This window comes from Eumetopias jubatus, unplaced genomic scaffold, assembly GCF_037043125.1.
Source record: "Eumetopias jubatus isolate StellerSeaLion01/CBP00866 unplaced genomic scaffold, mEumJub1_p1.0 scaffold_6, whole genome shotgun sequence".
NCBI classification, from domain to species: domain Eukaryota; kingdom Metazoa; phylum Chordata; class Mammalia; order Carnivora; family Otariidae; genus Eumetopias; species Eumetopias jubatus.
This window is the reverse complement of record NW_028274812.1, coordinates 40018129-40037934: the sequence shown is the minus strand read 5'-3', so window position 1 is coordinate 40037934 and position 19806 is coordinate 40018129. Positions and strand designations below refer to the sequence as shown.

Below are 19806 nucleotides of genomic sequence, written 5' to 3'. Positions count from 1 at the left end.
CAGCAACTGAGGCAGCCAGTTGTCTCCTCCAGGATCTCTGTTTGTGGAGTACTCACATGATGGTATAATTGTGTGTTTGCTGTTTTAGATCTCTCATTGGACTAGGTCTTATTCATTATTGAATTTTTAGTGCCCCGTATGGTGTTTGGCACAAATTAAGTACTGTGAATAACTTAATGTGTATTGTTGCCTAACGGCTATGACCAGTTTTTTCCATCTACAATAGCTGCCTGTGAGGATAACCCCGTTTCCACTGACTGGTCCACTTTGATGTTGACCACATGCCATTAATCAGCATACACTTCTGCCATGAGAACTTCTTCCCCACTCCTAAGGTCAGTTCTTCGCCTGAACACTAAGCAATTCAGGTTGATGTAGCAAATACCTATTGTTTTGAATGCCCAAAAAAAACTCTCCTTTTGTCTAGGAGCCATCTTGGATAAAGTTCTCCCATCTAGTTATACATTTACCAACCAGGTTCCAGTCTCTTCTTGTTTATTCTAGGAGTAAATTGACATGTTTAATAGTTAAATAAAAGCCCAAATATTATCTGAAAAATAACAATAAAATTTGCAATTGCAAAAAACCCCAAGGCAATATGCAATAAATAAAACTAAATGAAAGAAAAAAATGGAAGAAAATACAAAATATATTAGTGTTTATCTTTGGATAATTGACTGTGGTTGTTTTTCTTTCTTTTTTGCATTTCCAAAATTGTCCAAATTAATCTGGATTACTTTAATCTATATTATTATGTTATAAATTTTATTGTGTTTCCTAATTACATGTTACAGATTGTCATTGTTTTAATATGGAGCTTACTATCAAATTCTTCAATTGTTGCTGACCGAATAAATTTGACATTACAATAGCCCAATTAAAGCTGAATAATTATATATATTGGAAAATAAACATAGAAATGTGCAAGGAAAAAACTGTCAATAGGAGTCCAGTAGAGATTAACAAAATAGGGACATAAATGCTTCATTAGTTAGTTCATTCATTATTTCAATGTTTATTGAATGTGTTTCATGTGTTGGGTACTTTGCTAGACGTTAGAGACATTTTTAATTTGATATAGGCACACAAATTCAGAGCTGGTAGGAATCTGAAAGACCATTGGGCTCGCATCTCTTTGTTTATAAATAAGAAAACACAGAATCACAAGAGGAAATGTCAAAAAAATGACCTAGAACATACATGAAGACACACATAGTTCCTGCTGTGACGGTCCATCTGAGAGTCAAAGAAATGAACAGACGTGCCCAGTGACTCCACAAGAAGGGCCTGCTGGCTGAAGAGAAGGGTGCATACAGAAGCACAGAGCTGTGAGATGGCACTGGAGCCTGTTTAGGGACTCTTCAACAGTGCAGCTGCCTAAGGCACAGGCACTGTGGGTAGGTCTGTGCTGTCCTGGTGGGGGCAGCAGGCGCCAAGTTGAGAATTGAGGGGGTTGAGGAGGAGGTTCAGAGTAGGGAAGTTATGTGGAAAAGCACACAAAGCTGGACATTTCTATGGCTATTACTGATCATATGAGGAGAGTCTTCTACGCCATGGTAGAAAATAAGGCTTTTATCTCTAAGGCACTGTGATGACAACAGTTGGATTGAAGCCTGTGAGTGTCATGATCAGCACAAACTTAAGGGGTAATTCAGAGAAATCAGCTAAGAAATGACTGTCTTAAGAGCGCCTGGGTGGCTCAGTCAATTGAGCAGCTGGTGCTTGATCTCAGTTCAGGTCCGGATCTCAGGGTCATGAGTTCAGGTCCCATGTTGGGCTCCATGCTGGGCATGGATCCTACTTAATGAAAAGAAAGAAGGAAGGGAGGAAGGAAGGGAGGAAGGAAGGAAGGAAGGAAGAAGGGAAGGAGGGAGGGAGGGAGAGAGGGAGGGAAGGAGGGATGGAGGAAGGAAGGACTGTCTTAATCTAACTGAGAAATGATTGTGGAGGAGATAGCAGTGGAAGAGGTGAGAATAGGAAAATTATGGTGAAGAGGGAGTATGACAAGGGACTGAACAGGACCGCTCGTTGTGCCGAAAGAGTCCAAGATTTTTATGGCAGGACTGTCACTCAAATACCTTCTGAAATGAGTCATATTAAATGTCCACCACAGGAGTGATAAGAGTGGTGAAGACTATGGTAAACAGTAGGTGCAGGACCCACCTAAAGACATCCACTTGTACAGTATTTTACAATACAGCCTGGTCACTGGAAACTGCTGTGGACTGTACCGTGAGTTTAACTGACAGCGATTCTAACCCTGGCTAATCATTTGAATCATTAGAAGAGTTTGACTAAAACCCCGGCCTCACCTCCCCAAAAACGTTAATGGTCCCAGAATGGAGTCTGCAATGGCTATATATATATATATATTTTTTTTTTTTAAACTATCCAGATGACTCTAAAGTCCATCAAGTCCATACCACCCCTGGCAAATAGGACCCCTCCTTCTGCAGCTTGAATAGCCTGGGCGGGTAGGATATCTACTATTGTGACCAATAATACAGAGGGATGAAGACATTCTGTGCAGTGGAACTTCACACGGGCTTCAAATACACTGAGTGAAAGAAGTCTGTTAGTTATCTGTGTTAAGTCAGATGACAGTTGTGTAGGAGGGTCCAGAGACTTTTCACACTCTACTTCTTCAGTCTTTTCAAATATCAAAATTAATTAACCACTTGAGCTACTAAATTAATCAATGTTTTAAATGAAATGTGAAGAGATTATCCAATATAAAAATACTTGAGGTATTCAGGTCATTCTCAAGTCTTTGATTTAAGGTACATGCACACTGAGTATGAATTTTTAATGAGTTTATATTAAAATATCTTAAGGAAATTATGGCACTGTCGTGGCCACACATGAATGTCATCCTACTTCTAATATGACTAAACTCTTCACATATCCTCATCAGGAAAAAAACAAAAAGAAACAAATGAACAAATATCTGGCTTACTAAAATAAACCAAAAATAATGGAAAGAAACCTGAATACTTCCTCCAAACCTGAATTCCCTAATAATAATTTTACACTTTACTTTTGCTATGCTGATGGCTAAAGTTTTATAAAAACTCTTATGACAGTGTTGCTATAGTAAATTTGGTCAATTTTGCCATCCTATGATTCCTCTCTTTAAATACTTATATTTTGTACTTCGCTATCTCTGTCCTTTCTAGTATCTGACTGGTGTGTACTCTTGTTAAAGAGTAGCTCGGTGGGGTGGTTTAAATAATGACCCCAAAAAATGCATCTATGTCTTAATCCCTGGAACTGTGAATGTTACCATACATGGCAAAAAAGGATTTAGCAATGTGATTAAATCAAGGATCTTGAGATAGGGAGATTATCCTAGATTATCTAGGTGAGCCCTAAATGCAACCCCCTATATCCTTGCAATAGGGAGTCTGAGGAAGATTTGAAGACAGAAGAGAAGGCACTGTGACCACAGTGGCAGAGATTGGAGTGATGCAACCACAAACCAAGTATAGCAGCCCCGGAAGCTGAAAGAGGCAAGGAACAGATTCTCTCCTAGAGCGCCTGAGGTAGTTTGGCCCTGATGACAACCTGATTTGGACCCAGTGAAACTGATTTTAGATTTCTGGCCTCTAGAACTATAAGATAATAAATTTCTATTGTTCCAAGACACCACACTTTTGGCAATTTGTTACAGCAGCCACAGGAAACTAACACACCCATTTGGCATTTCTACCAAAAGAGTAAGTACTGTCAGGTCTCATTTCTCATTTTGTTAAGTGTAGCAGTAATGGTGAGGAGACTTAGAGGTGGATCCAGTTTATTAAGTACATGATGCCTGCTATGCAGGGAGGCCATCAAACAAGACAAGTTCAGGCTCTGTGGAAGTACAAGCAGATCAGTGAAGTTGATTAGCAGATTACAAGGTTCCAACCGTGGGGCTTCAGAGAAAAATTCAAGATTGTCTAGCTGTGAGAAAATTCTAGTACAGACCCTTAGACACAGTGGAGCCAAAAAGAAGAAAGAAAATGGGAAGGCGGGGATAGTGGGAAAGCCACGTGTTCTTAAGTTAGAGAAATCTGAGATTAACATTTGGCTCTACAACTTAATAAACACATGAGACATTGAGAAAAATCATTAAGTTCAGATAAACCTCAGTATTCTTAGTTTTAAGTGGGTTTGTAGCTACCATGTTGGATTCTTCCATGAAGGTTAAGTAAAACATTAGAAAGCCTAGATGAAGTACAGTATTTGTTTCTTATTAGATAAATGCTTGTATAAGATTTTTTAGGAAGGAAGCAGAAATACAGGGGTGAAGTGGCAATAAAGTTAGTTTAGTGTTGTGTTACAGAATCTTGGGTTGACAGATCTTAAGTTCCTTCAGTCTATGATCGGATGGGTATCAAGTGGTCCCAAATATAGGATGAGAAATAATGCAGATAAGAAATCTGCAAGGGATTGTCACTGACCTAATCAGTAGTGATTAAGAGGACTAGTTAATTGACTGATAGTTACTGTTGAAATTTAAATTTGCCAAGAATTCTTCGAATAATTTCATATATGCATTTCATAATCACTTAATCTTCACAACTGTATCATACCCATATTACATATGAGAAAATAGAGGCAACAAAAGTGAATTAACTTGTCCAAGGTTACATAGGCAGTAGTTCCTAAATTTGGATTCTGACTCAGATTAATTCAAGTTAATTCAAGACATTTCTAAAAGTAGGAGAAAATAATGGTGACATCCTTTTTTGTCACAATCATATACTATGCTCCTAGCTACTTATTGAATAAACATGTCTGAGTGTTTACCATGAGCCAGGGAAATGGTCTTTAACAATCATGACTTGGACCTTTAATTTATGACAAATAGCACTAGTTTCTATAATTCCCTACAATGAATGTATATCTTTTCTTTTAAGGCCGATGTGTACATAGTTATTTGTACCTATGAAGGATATCCAAACTGTGGACTACCAGAGGAGACTGACCAATATTTCTTGTCATTTGTCATGTGGCTCTGCATTCCACAATGATCATCCTTTCACCTGAGTTACTCATGGGCTGCGGTCTCTAGACTGCCTTATTCATCTCCATCTGGAAATTAGTTCTTAGAGGTTAGACAGAAATATATTCTAAAATGTTTGGCTTTAAATATGAGTGTATTCTGCAAGATCATTTTGACCTATAAAATCTTCCATTAGAAGCCATCCCCTTGGAATGGAATCAGCATTCTTCAAGCTAACTTCTGCCACAGCAAAATACTCAGTGCCTACAACTCCTCTGGCATGATGGAATTCCACCTGCCCATCAAGGCCATTTATATTAGCAAAAATTTGGTGAACAGCATCTTCGGTAATCCAAGAAAAGTTAAAATGTGGTTGTAAATTTCTTTTAAACAAATGGAATAGTCCACTGAATTACTATATTAATTCAATATAAGGTCACAAGTACAGACATTACTGTGATCATATTTATAAAATAAATTACAACTTCTTTTAAGTAGGAAAAAAAAACCCAAGGTTAATTAAAATGTAAACATTAACTAACATGTCAGAGCTTATGCCTTAAAATCAAGATAAGTACTTATTGCCAGGTTAAGAATTAAAGGGTTTGGGCCTCTGGGCGGCTCAGTTTGTTGGGCGACTGCCTTCGGCTCAGGTCATGATCCTGGAGTGCCGGGATCGAGTCCCGCATCAGGCTCCCTGATCGGCAGGGAGCCTGCTTCTCCCTCTGACCCTACCCCCTCTTGGGCTCTCTCTCTCTCTCTCTCTCAGATGAATCAATAAAATCTTCAAAAAAAAAAAAAAGAGTTAAAGGGTTTGCTCCTCAGTTCCATGAAACTGGTGCATTTTCCCTAAGAAAAACATCTGACAAATTAAACAGGGAAAAAATAGGAACAAAAGTTACCTTGGCTTCATGAATTAAAATCATCTCAATAAGGTGGATAATTATAAGTTATGAAAAGAAGTGGGGATTGAAACCAATTCACTGACACTTTAAAAATGAATTAGATAACATATTTATACAGCATGATTTTGGAAATGTATGTTCTCTGGGACTACATATGCTATGGTTTTCTATATTCCATCTGATGAGTAAATCATCTACATGCAGAGTTCCAGGGCTTTTCACACTCCTAAAATCTTTCTGAATACCATATAAATCCCTTACAGGAGGAAAAAAGAGAGAGAGAGAGACAAAGAGAGACAATGGGGTGTGATCTAGCTTCTATCACTACCAACATTTTTATCTCCCCCAGCTTCACCAGTACTCACCAGCTTTTTATTTTTTCCTTATTTTTATTTTTTTTTACCAGCGTTTTAGACTCAGATATTTGCTGGCATGTCTATAACCATCACAGGCTATTAGTACCTTGGATATATTGTGTCTTTTCTTATAAGAGTTCAGATATTTTGATAAAAAAGTAAATTCCTAACTACCTAGCGTATATAACCATAACTGATACGAAATGTGGCATATAGAAAACATATTTATCTACATATGTGAATAGTTATAAAACCACATTTATTTTCACTGAACTACCTGGAAATAAAAAGCAGGCATTATTCTACCTGGATGAGGAAACCAAGCAGTAAAATGGACTCTTCCATTCATACTGACACAGAAAAAAATACGGAAAGAAGAAACTACCTCGAAAGCCCATTTAAGTCTTCAACAGTTGAAGCTCCATTTTCTCTTTCTTGAGAAATATTCACTTTCCAAAATATATTTGGTCTATTCGGGGAATCTATTCAGGTACTAATCTCTAACCCAGGCTTTGAGAAATTTATTTTAAACTGCAGCCAAATTCACTGTTTTAATTATGCAAGACTCACTAGTTTAATAAGCCCACTCTACAGCCCGCTGCTCAAAGTCTTTAACAGCAGGATTCTAATAGAGCCAGGTCCAAAATGTAAATGGTGCCATCTGCATCACCACATCCACTCCAGCAGCACTGCTATTAAATTAATAGTACAGTCTGCAAGATAAAACAGCAGAGACTCCAGTCATGTGGAACCAGTTGAGTCTCTGTTTAACCTCCAGCAGATTGAAACACATAGCCAGTTCAGTCAGGGCTAGCTTAGTTAATCCATACTCAAGAGCTGTGTCCAATTTCCCTGACCAAAGGAATTAGGGACCAAAAAAGGAAAGGGAACAGTAAGAAGACATTAGTTCCCTAAGTACAAATATAAATAGGTTTCAATTGAGTAAGCTTCAATGTCCTTGATTGTATAAGGATTGGCTGATCAATCTGGATTGAATTCAAACATTAGGATTAAAGACATTATAGCTGCAGAATGATTTAAGCTCTTCACAAAAAGGAAGTACATAAAGTATATTAAAAATGGCATTTTAATATAGATTCACATATTGGTATAATTTAGGGTTAAGTAGAACTTCTATTATTTGAAAACGTACTATTTGCAACTTTGGTCTTCACTGCAGGTAATTTTACACTAGCGGGTTTTTTTTTTTTAAGATTTTATTTATTTATTTCACAGAGAGATAGACAGAAGAGCACAAGCAGAGGGAATGGCAGGGGGAGAGGGAGAAGCAGGCTCTGCACTGAGCAGGGAGCCTGATGCAGGACTCGATCCCAGGACCCTGGGATCATGACCTGAGCTGAAGGCAGACGCTTATCCATCTGAGCCACCCAGGTGCCCTACATTAGCGAGTTTTGACATAATAAATATTAGACAAGATTCTATTTCTATCCAGAAAAAGATTATTTCCTTTTCTGTCCAGAGCACATATTTGTGTGATATGGAATTATGAGATTTTAATTTTTGCCCTGACTCACTTAAAAAGCATGCGAGGCTGATCACTGGGGAATCCTGAGCATATTTAGAAATACATCCCTTTGAAAGCTTTTGTTTCCTATACATTTCTTTAAAGTTTTATGACTACAAGGGCCATTCCTAGAAAAGAGATGCTTGTAAAATGAGCAAGACAATGCTGGCCATTATTAACATGCCTCTAATGCAAGACTGCAGTTCCTGGATTCAGTTGAGTTGAAAGGGATGTTAATCATCATGTTGTCACTGTCCATGTACCCCTTGAGGCTGTATACGAACACTGCGGGGCCATCGCAGTGTGCAGCAAGGCAATATAATGACTGCATTTCTGTGCCAACGACTTTAAAGGTACTGCATGGCATAAAAAATTCAAGGTTAAAAAAATGAACTTTGACTTATTACAGTAACATATTCAAAGAAGAAAAAGTATTTACTAGTAAGTCAACAATTATATTTATAGTACTATCTTAGAAGGAAAAACCAGTTGTAAATAATTTAAACATTGTCACATGTTTTGAAGTTACTTTGATTCCAACAATTAAATATTACTTATGTATTTATACCTGAAATTAACCGAGAAGTAAAGGTATTAATTTAAACACTATCAAAAATGTTAAAACAAGGGAACACTCGACATGAAAATTTTCCTTTCTTCCATATGAGCACACAAAATATATATCCTAAATAAAAATAAGAATAAACATGAAATTAAACCATTACCTTTAGTTAGTATTTTCCTTTCAGTTTTCTCCTGCTTTTCAGTCTTTTCTTTGTGTATTTCTAGGAAAACACAGAATTTGTAATTTAAAAACTTTTTTTGAAAATGTACAAAATATAAGTTATAGCTATGATCTAAACTTTAAAATTCTACCATGAAGTCTAAATTTGTCCTAACTGGAAAAAGTCATTGGAACATATTGCTACATAAATCACTCATTTATTGAAATAAGGAAAAAGTTGGATTTACCTCAAAAGTAGTGTTATTTGAAAAAGCGTAAAAACTTACATAAATGGGGATTTTTGTCATCATTTTCAGTGCTAAAATTGATCACAAGCTATAATTATGTTTTTTTTTCAATTACTCTCAATTCAATTAAGAATCCTTAGTAAGAATGTCATTTAGATTGAGGAAGATTTCATTTTTACATATTATTAAGAATTTGTGAAATGAACTGTAACTACCTAATAGGAAATATGTCTCAGAAGTATTGACTCTAAGCTATGTTTATAATCAGAATTTGGCATTGCATTTAACCAATAATTACTGCATGCAGATATGACACATTTCATGGAATAAGTCAGTTGTTACATTTTTTCCTAAATATCAGGTTTTAACAAATATATTTAATTTTCTGCTAGCTTCAGTATACATACATCGCCAAGGCTTGGAAAATGAAGTTAATTCTGAATTCGCAGTTAATTTGGATAGACCTAGATTAAATATTAGAGTTTACAGATATGATTACTACCTCAGAAAAGTGACTTAATAGCGTGGTTTTTCTTAGAAAAATGCTAATGAGTTTTACTTATTTATTTATCACAACTTTATTTCACAGATGATCTGAGATGGTTCTAATCACTGTACACATTTTAAATTCTCCATTTGTAAATGTGAATTTGCATTTTTTGTAACTTTTCCAGAAGTCTAAAATTAAGACCAACTGTCAGAAATTCCTAAGTATCTTCAGAAAAGACAGTGATTTTCACCTCTGAAGGCAGGTAAATCATCACTGTGAAAATCTCCCCACTTGTCTGCCCCATGAATCCCACATCACACTATTTACAGAGCCACCCCTTTACCCTTATCCCATCCCTGACTTTGATATGGCAATAGAGATACAAAAGAGTTAAGATACTTAATCACATCTCTGATACAATTTCTCCAGGTTTCAAGGAAAGATCTTCAAAACCCATAGGAATCCATTTTTCTGCCTCTCTCACCATTTTTTAAAAAATCTCTTCTCTATAGGTCTCCAAATCCTACTCCAAGTGTGTGTGTGTGTGTGTGTGTGTGTGTGTTCCAGATATCTGCTGGACACTTACCATCAATCTTTTCTGAGTTGGGTGAATCATTATTTGGGAGTAGAGTGGGGCTGTTCTGTGCAAGCTCTGGTATTTAGCAGCATCCCTGGCCTCTACCTGTTAAATGCATGTAGCTCCACCCCCCGTCATGACTATAAGAAGTGTCTTTAGACAGTGCCAAATGCCCTCTGTATGGCAAAAATGAGCCCCCAAGAACATGCTCACATGGCTCAGATGAAAAATTTTATATGTTTTTAAAGAAACTGTGCCCTATTTGCAAAGGCACAGTAAAGTTGTATCTTATAGGCTATAGACAATAAAGCTAACATAAATCTTACTTAACACACAACACACAAAGAATTTATATCTTTAGAACTGTCTAAGGATGTGAGATAACCAGCCTAATCACTTTCACTAGCTAGACCTATACTGCCCTAGGCAGTAGCCACAGGACTTACGTGAATATTAAGGACATGATATGCAGTTTGTTCAAATTGAGATGTGCCATAAGTATAAGTATATACTGGATTATGAAGACTTAGTATAAAAAAGAATGTGAAATATCTCATTAATGATTTTATATTAGTAACACTGGAATGATATGATCTTAGACTTATTTAGTGTGATCATTTTATTTGTGTGTCAACTTGGTTAAACTACTATCCCACATCATTCAAATGAACACTAATCTTGGATTTGCCGTGAAGGTATTTTACAGAAATAATTAAAATCCTTAATCCATAGACTTTAAATGAGCAGATGATTCCGGATCATGAGGTTTCCTGGAGAGAGGGAAGAAATTCTGTCTGGGGATGATAGCTTTCATCCCTGCCCATAGATTCAAGTTCGCCTGTGATTTTCCCTGCCTGACTACTGTCCTATGGGTTCTGACTTGCTTAGCCAGTCCCCACAATCACAGAGGCCAATTCCTTGTAATGAATTTCTTAATACATAAATATATCTGCATAATCTTCTACTGGTTCTGCTTTTCTGGTTGAGTCCTCACTGAGACCCTGATTAGGTTAAGTAAGACACATGATTAAAATTAATTTCATATTATTCTTTTTACATTTTAAATGTGTGGCTACTTGAAGATTTTAAGTTGCATGTGTGGCTCACATAATATTACTATCAGGCAGTGCTGGTTTAGTCCTAGGAGTGGGCAGATGACCTTTCTAAAGCCTTAGTCATCCACAGGGTTAAATCTTTTACAAGTAAAAAAGCAAATTCAAAATTCTCCCCTGTCAGTACAGTCTTACTTCCTCCCTTCTATTCAGACCAACAGAGGCTGTGGAGATTGGTGCCTTGTATAGCTCAGGCCAAAAAAGCAAGTAAAACACCAAAGATTTAGAAGAGTCTTTAGATGTGCCAAGGGAGTCACCTTTAAGGGATAATTTCTTACTCCTAGTAAGGGTTGATTTGAATGCAGAAATGGGATGAAATTTTCTAAGTTAAAAGCTTACATGGAATGCAACATTCATTGTGAGACAAGAAGGCCTTGAAATTGTCATTTAGAATAATATTTTTCCTTTAGAGGTAAGCTTGCATGTGTGTGTGTGTGTGTGTGTGTGTGTGTGTGTGTGTGTTCTGCAAACATCTGTTGGCCACTTAGAAGAACAAAGCAGAGGTGCTGCAACTCCCACAGGAGGATCAGACCTGAGTTAGAACTTTCTGCAAGATCAGGTGCTAAAGACCATCCTGCCTGGGTAATCCTGTCAGAGCTTCCTAGCTAACTTCTTCTTGGGAAATACACTGAATATGGTGGCGATCTGTGGGACTATGCAACCATGTTGGTCCACGGCTGTGTTTGCTGAAAGGTAGGTGGAGGTTTGCACATCAGAGAACAGACATATGAAGCAGCGGTAGGAACCACCTTGAAACCCCTTAGCTCTAGCTCTTTTTTTTTTTTTTTTTTTTGACAGAGAGAGAGAGAGCACAAACGGGGGGGGGGGGAGTGGCAGGCAGAGGGAGAGAGAGAGAGAGAGGGAAAAGCAGGCTTCCTGCCAAGTAGGGAGCCCGATGTGGGGTTCGATCCCAGGACCCCGGGATCATGATCTGAGTCGAAGGCAGATGCCTAACGACTGAGCCACCCAGGCATCCCGCTCTAGCTTTTTTGTACACAGAAATATCTCATCAGAAGGGAATGAGCTCTAGATTGTGACCAAAATTGAAATGAGCAGACGTCCATCCTGGAGGGAAAAAAATAAAGGGAAAGAAGACAAATCTCAACAAGATTGGGATCAAGAACACCATTCATGAAAAGGCAAGGGGAATATGTGTTGCCTGCACCGTTTTTCAAACCCATGGGAGTGGGGTAACCCTAAGGAGGAAGGTAAAACCCAGCATGTTGGCTATGCTTCACAATAAGTTTTCCTTAAGAAAAAATAAAAATAAGTGAAGCTAAAGGAGCATGAGACTGGGAAAAAAATGGCAATGCATTTCTGAGTATTTGTTTTCCAATCTATGGTAACTGGAGGAGCCAATACAACTCAGTTCTGTAACTCAGACCAATCTCAAGGACAAGGCCCTAATATTTTATTTCCCTGATTCTGAACTTCATCCTTATGCAAAGGACAGCCTCATTGCTCTGGGCAGATCTACTTAGATTTCTCACAAGTGGCGGCGGGCGTCATGGACTAAAATACATACACATACATAATAAAATCTTTACACCTCACAGTGACATATGATGACTTACACAGACATATTTCTGCAGGAACATCATCAACTAATTTTTTAACTGATGATCACTTGGAGACCATTAGTATTTCTACAGCGGCACGTGTAGACTCGCACAGCTAACCTTGGCATGTAAACCTACATTTCTCTGCTTAGAGAAGACAAAAGAAATTTATTCCTTATGATTCAAACTTAAGGATAAATGCAATCTCTCTCTCTCTGAGTTTATTGCAACATCTCATTTTCTTTGGGGGTTGGATTCTATGACTAGCGTTATTGCCTCTACCCATGAGCCAGTTCTTTCTGCTTCCACTTGAGCCAGGATATGATAACTGTTCAGGCTCCTGTCCAATTGAGTAACAACGTGCTACCAATTTAGACTTCAAAAGGATATTTTTCTCATAAGCAGATGATGTTTGATTTGTTCCTCTCAGCTGCTCTTTCCAGCTAAGAACCATTTGTATAAGAATGCAAAATTAAATTTTAATAATTCAAGTCACTAAAGGTAGAACTTGATTGCCCTATGGTTTTCAACAAACTTCCAAGAAAAATAAAATTTCCTATATTATGTTAAAACTAGCTTCCATTTGTTTAATATTTTCCATAGACTGGCGAATAACTCCATTTTTGGGTATATGACAAAAATGTATGATTGCATAAAATCGCATTTAACAACATGACACTCTTTAAGAGTAGTTCTCTTAAACCTGCACAAGTCCTGGATACAAGGGACAAGAAGAAGGTCAAAGCAGGCATCATTTACCTCCAAAAATATGTGCATTGCAATTAGATTAGTGTCCAATGTCTCTGAAGACGTAATAAGTCTCAGCACCACATGCCAGTTGGAATCATAAGGCATTTTGGTCACTGGTAAACCTTAAAGATCATTTTGCAGCTTAGACAGCATAGAGGTCAAAGTATCTCATTCCAGGTGTGAGCCCGCCCACAGTCCCTTAAGGGTACAAGTTTATATTTGAATTTTGAGAATTGGAGATGGGAAAAATAACATGGAGAAAGAGTGACAATTATCTCAATGGATATGCCAGGAGGCAAAAGGAAATTCCTTTTTCTACTGAGTCATCGGTAACTTTGCCTAAGAGTGAAGCATTACTCCACTGATGTTTGCTGTGTCGGAAATGAGGTAAGGGCACAAAAAGATTTACAAAACGGGCAAGTTATTTCCACAGAATGTGGGAAACATATTCCAACTTTTTTTTACTACTCCTGATTTTCCTCTACTGCTTTTCTCCAGATGTACAGGGAAGTACGAATGAATATGAGACGTGGAAAAAAATGTCTCCCTTTTTCGATTCTTACTTTTATTCATCTCCCACTCTAAAACAAAAAACATTTGAAGTCATTAGAAAATTTGATCACACTAGGCTTTCGATGTATTTACAAATTTCTTTCATTTAAGGAACGCGGAGAATTTCAACCTTGGATTTTACGCTTTATAATTCAAGGAAGATAACAAGGAAGTATACCCTCCTCAGCCAGCCTCTTTTTCTAAAGTCCAAAGCCAAACAAGCAATGAGGTTAGAGTCCAATGTCTCTGAAGACTTATGAAGTACTGGGAAACAAGAAGTGCAGATATAATAATTTATCATGTTGCTGAAAATAAGTAAAAATTAGCAATATGTAGATTTTTCGTTATTTCTACATTGCAATGATCATTAAATGATTATTGTAATAATCATCATATGAAAGATGCCATAAATCTACAGTATTCTAATATAATTAAAATACGCATTTTGTTAGGAGAACTAGGCATAGATAACTTGTTAAGAGATCTATACAAAGATATTGTTATCTCTGACATGTTTTAAAATACAGCTTAGTGTTTAAGATCATCGATGCTGGTTTGATTTCTTTACTTACTACTGTGCAACCTTCATTTCTTCATCTGCAAAATGAGGTGTTTTTTTTTAAGATTTTATTTATTTATTTATATGACAGGGAGAGAGAGACAGCGAGAGCAGGAACACAAGCAGGGGGAGTGGGAGAGGGAGAAGCAGGCTTCCCACGGAGCAGGGAGCCCAATGCGGGGCTCGATCCCAAGACCCTGGGATCAGACGCTTAATGACTGAGCCACCCAGGTGCCCCCCAAATGAGGTTCTTAATAGTGCCTTCCACATAGATTTACAGGAGGATTAAAATAAGTTAAAAGGTAGATTTTAGTATAGCACCTGATTATCAAGTAGCATCCTGTAAGTATTGGCTATTATTATTTGTCTCACTAAATTCTAAATTTGATGAGGGCAAGAATTATGTCTATTTTGTTCCACTTTAATGTTGAGTGCACAACAGTGGTGGCCATCTATATATTAAACACTTGATAAATATATAAAAATTTTAAAAGTAAATATTTATGTAGGATTATGAGTTATAAGCTCGTACATAATATAGAAAGTGGTGGTGGATCATATCTCACCTGTTCTTTATGATCCTACTCCTGATTTAAGTACTAAAATAAGTATAGTTGAAAGTTTTGAGAAAGTAAAATGTTGCATTTCTAATCATTTTTACTTCTTATTAGAAATCCTAGGGAAAGTTGCAGAATTTTACTGTCTGTGGAAATAAAATAATGTATGTGAAAGGTATTCATAAATAGCAACACTTGTACAAAAATTAGGTTTTTTTCATAATGTTTTTCTGGAACACTGAAAAGCTATATAATAATCAAAGTAAGGATATTGAGTATTTTTAATTTTTTTAAATACCAGTACTAATTCATACTAGTACTAACACTACTTTTTAATACTAATACTAAAATAGTTTTTAATGTTTTGCCTTATTTCAAAATTGATTCATAGATGTTTATATAAAAAGTAAGTCAACTCTGAATTGAATATATACTTGTAATAAAATGCTGACAATAAAATATCATGTCTATTTCATTAGAAACAAGTGGTGGCAAGATTTAAAAGTAGGACATGTGACTTGGCATAGCTTAAAGGAAGGGGTCCAAAATTTCTATCTCTGTTCTACATGTTAGATATTACTGCAACTCCCTAACATCTCTATTGATGCTTATAGTATTTCAATGATAATCTGCATTTTTCTTTGATAGCATTTGCCCATATACTTATGGTATTTTATATACAGAAATACTGAAATTTTGGCATCTGTTACACATATTTATGCTGGACATCTGAGAAAGTAAGTATAGATTTTAGGGATCCTTTTGGTAGCCTAAAATGGAACTTATAGGTGTAAGGGAGAATTTTCTGGTTCTCACAGTGTGTTCTCCCTGTCCCACAGGAACTTATAATTATTGAATAGGCAAAAATCTTTAAAAATTCTCCAAATTAGAAGTGAAGATTCATTTCATTGGCTTGGTTCCCCTTCTTCATCTTTAGGCTGTTTAATTTCATCAATATATCATCGTCTAAGCTCTATGTCTCCCATAGTGCCAGTGGTAATCATAGATCAACAGATTTCCCCAAGACTCTGAGCTCAACTTCCAAATATAATTTAGGAAGACAGGCCATGGCACTTAAAAATGGGAGGGTCACTAGCACCAGCAATCAATGGGATCAAATCAGTGAAAATAGATTGTGCCAAATGATTCCTAAGAATGACCTTATTTTGTAGTGAAGTCTTTCTGAGTTATTTTGTATGTTGCATATATTTTGCTTATGATAAATAATTTTTATCTGCTTATAACAAAGCTTATTGTTGAATAGTTTATAATTTCATTTAAGATTTACATGGCCAATTTAAAGCATACAATTTTTCTCTATTAATATAACACATTGTTAACAAATTAAAAATATTATCAATTCAAGATTTTAAAATGACAGACTCAAGAAGTTAAAAAGATAATCTCTGTCACCAAGGCAACCATCCTGATTCTTTTAGATAACAACCAAGTTTATTAAATTATTATGAGTGTTGTGGATTTCAATGAATGCTTTTTACCATTATGTTTTCTCTACGTATCTCACAAGCAGTAGACAATATGAAATGCCCTCTTACATTTTTTCTTATTTTAATATTGAAAATTCAAATTATTCATTTGAACATAGAATCTCAATTTGTAAGATTTTCCAGTTGTGATTAGGACACAAAAGTCTAATTATGATGAATAACCAAGTAAGTCTAGTTATCTATTTAGTGGCTAATTAAGGATCATTAAGGGAAAGTATTGTATTGAATTCTCAATATTTTAGAGAAACATTTTAAATGATGTCTAGGTATTTGTACTTTCTATGATTTTTCTGATAATTTTTCTGTTATACTGATAAAGCAAATTTTGAGGATAGCACACGACTGACCATTAATGAAGAGTATAAAGAGGAATATTTTCTTTTCCTCAAAGCTACCTAGTGTTCGTGATTAAGGTGGCATACACTTTAGATATAGTGATAGACAAATAATTGAGAACAGTTTCCTTCAGGAATGTCGAATCCATAAACATAAAAATGCTTTGGACCTTGATTTTATTAGATTTGATTGCTTGGTAAAGTTTTGTAAAATAAGCTCGACTTTTTCAAGAAAAACAGTAGTCACAACCCTGCATACTCTTGACCTGTACAAAAAATTTCAAAATAAATATGATGATACCTGTCCAACCTCATTTTTGCCACTAACTCAGTGATCTTAAGTTAATCCATTTTTCTTCTTTGAATTGTATTTTTTCCATCTATAAAATGAGATACTATTTCCCATATGTTCATAAGCCAGACAGAGGTAGAAATGATAACAAGCAATACCTTTTATAAAATAATCCCTGGTGGTCTTCATGGATTTGGATGGCGTTTTGGCTGTGTTAGAATGTGTGTTTCATATTTGATGATATACTAGACAAAATCAATGTGGCTGTACACCAGAGTCATCTGGGGAGATATTAAAATGTATTCCTGAACTACAGCCCAAACTTAATCAATTAGTCTCTCGTGGTGAGGAAACTTTTAGGGATCTCCAATTTAAATAAGCTCTCAGGTGGTTTCAGAACCACTGTCAGAACTAGGAACCACCGTCTAGACCAACATTCCTCAAATTTTAATGTGCATATGAGTTGCCTGGGGATCTTCCTAAAATGCAGATTTTGATTCATTTGGTCTGGATGAAGCCTGGTTCTGCATTTCTAAATCACTCCCAGATGATGCTGATGCTGCTGTTCCTTGGATCACACTTTGAATTGCAAGCTCTAGTCCAGACAAAACTCTTGGTAAAATTATTAATATAAGACATCACAATTTAATCATAGAATCATAAAATATTACAGCTAGAAAGAACCTGGACATCAGTAAAATCCAGCCTCTTTGTTTTATGGATGTGAGAACTGAGAGCCACTGGGGTTAAGGGACTTAACCATAGCAGGTTAATAGCAGAAAGGGAACCAATGCAAATATCTTCTCATCATATTCCTTCGAGTCTATCTCAATAATGTTTAAAATGTTGATGTGTTCAACTGATGAGCATCAATTGTCAATAGTTATTCCAATAGTCTAGGGCAAGGTGACAGTGTTATTAATTTAGTTTGCATTTTATCATTCATGGTTTGGTATTTTTTTAATGGTAAATTTATAGAGAAGAGCAGTCACTATGTATAAACAAAATATGCAATTATCCACTTATCTTCAACTCTCTCCCTTCCTGGTGTCACAACGCATAAAATCACTCATTTCTAGAATTAATCATTTGGGCTGCAATGGTTCTCATCCTGGTTGTGAGTTAGAAACACATTGGGGAGGTTTTGAAAATACAACTGCTTAAGGCTTCACCCCTGGGGATTCTGGCTGGGTAAATCTGAAGTGGGAAGGGATCTGGGATTCCAAATCAAAAAGACATCTGTGGCTTTCCTGCTGGAATTCATTATTGTAACAGCATCCCTCCTCTAGTTTCAGGAATCAATCCTTTTCCAATCTCAATATAAAGAGTTTGGGTGATGCTAAACGCATTCTTTACTCCCAAGGGTGAGTCTATTCCCTGGGTCTTGACAAAGCGTGTGCCGCAGGTCCCTGGCCAGCTGATTGGTTCCAAGAAGGGTGTGTTACTTGATACAAATCAATGAGAGTCCACTACAGTTGTTTTTGCTGAAATAGTTGAGGAAAAGCACAGCCTCCTCTCTGAGTTGCTAAAGTAAAAAAACTTTGGGCCTGAAGCTTCTGGCCCTCATAATTGCTACTAGGAGAGGAAAGTCAGCCTGAGAATTAAGCAGATGAAGGAAAGCAGGGTCAGGAGCAAAAAGAGAGGATTTACTAATCACGCTATTAAAAAACCTGTATCCAGCCGTCCCTGAAGCCAGTTTTACTCTTGGATCTTTCAGTCACTCAAACCATTAAAGTATCCTTTCCATTAAGTCAGTTTGAAATCTATTTTGGTCTCTCGTCATTTGAATCTGATGCACAGAGTTGAGAAGCACTGGGAAGTTTTCTGTTTTGCTTTTTTTTTTTTAATTTGTTTTATTTTTCAACAAACCATTCTAAATGAAAATACATAATCTGAACTATGTAACATTTTAAGCCATCTGTACTCAACCAACACCACATTTCTTATTATTTTAAGAAAGGAAACCTACACAACTAGAGAGAAAAGAGTCTGGAATAACAGCTTCTCACTCAGACACTTCTCCATTACTTATCCAATGTGACTGAAGCAACCCTCAGATCAAATTTTGGTGCCAACGTCAGGGTAAATAAGAAGGGTCTCTGAGACAACTCAACGCCAGCCCAACCATTTTATGTATTTCTTGTCAGAGCAGGAATAATCTCAAGTGCTTTTTTTGGGCATGTTCCTTCAGGCTCTGGTTTTACCTACTATTATCTGTGGTAGTATTTACCTACTATTATTTACCTCCTATCATCCTGGTTCTAGTTCGCTTGCCTCAATAGAGGTGAGCTCTTTTTAGTAGCATAAGACACAAAAGTCACAGGGGTGCCTGGGTGGTTCAGTCGGTTAAGTGTCTGACTTCAGCTCAGGCCATGATCTCAGAGTCCTGGGATCATGTCCCACATTGGGCTCCCCGCTCAGTGGGGAGTCTGCTTCTCCCTCTGTCCCTCCTCCTGCTCATGTGCTCTGTCTCTCAAATAAATTTTTAAAAATCTTAAGAAAAAAAAAGATACAAAAGTCACCAGGGGCACCTGGGTGGCTCAGTGGGTTAAGTGTCTGACTTTGGCTCAGGTCATGATCTTGGGGTCCTGGGATTGAGCCCCACATTGGGCTCCCTGCTCAGTGGGGAGTCTGCTTCTCCCTCTGCTCCTCGCCCTGCTCATGCTCTCCCTCTCTCTCAAATAAATAAATAAAATCTTTTTAAAAAAGATACAAAAGTTGCCTGACCCGGTAGATCCAGAGTTCACTACAGCTGTAACCCCATGGAGAA

At 36.8% G+C, this 19806-nt stretch overlaps 1 protein-coding gene across 1 annotated transcript in view; it reads right to left on the bottom strand.

The window, feature by feature from the left end:
- The window catches only part of TRDN (triadin), a 327015-nt gene that overhangs the window by 260889 nt on the left and 46320 nt on the right, over positions 1 to 19806 (bottom strand). The window contains exon 5 of the mRNA XM_088023743.1: positions 8499 to 8558. Within this exon, the coding sequence (XP_087879869.1) occupies positions 8499 to 8558 (60 nt within the window). The remainder of the gene's footprint in view (positions 1 to 8498; positions 8559 to 19806) is intronic.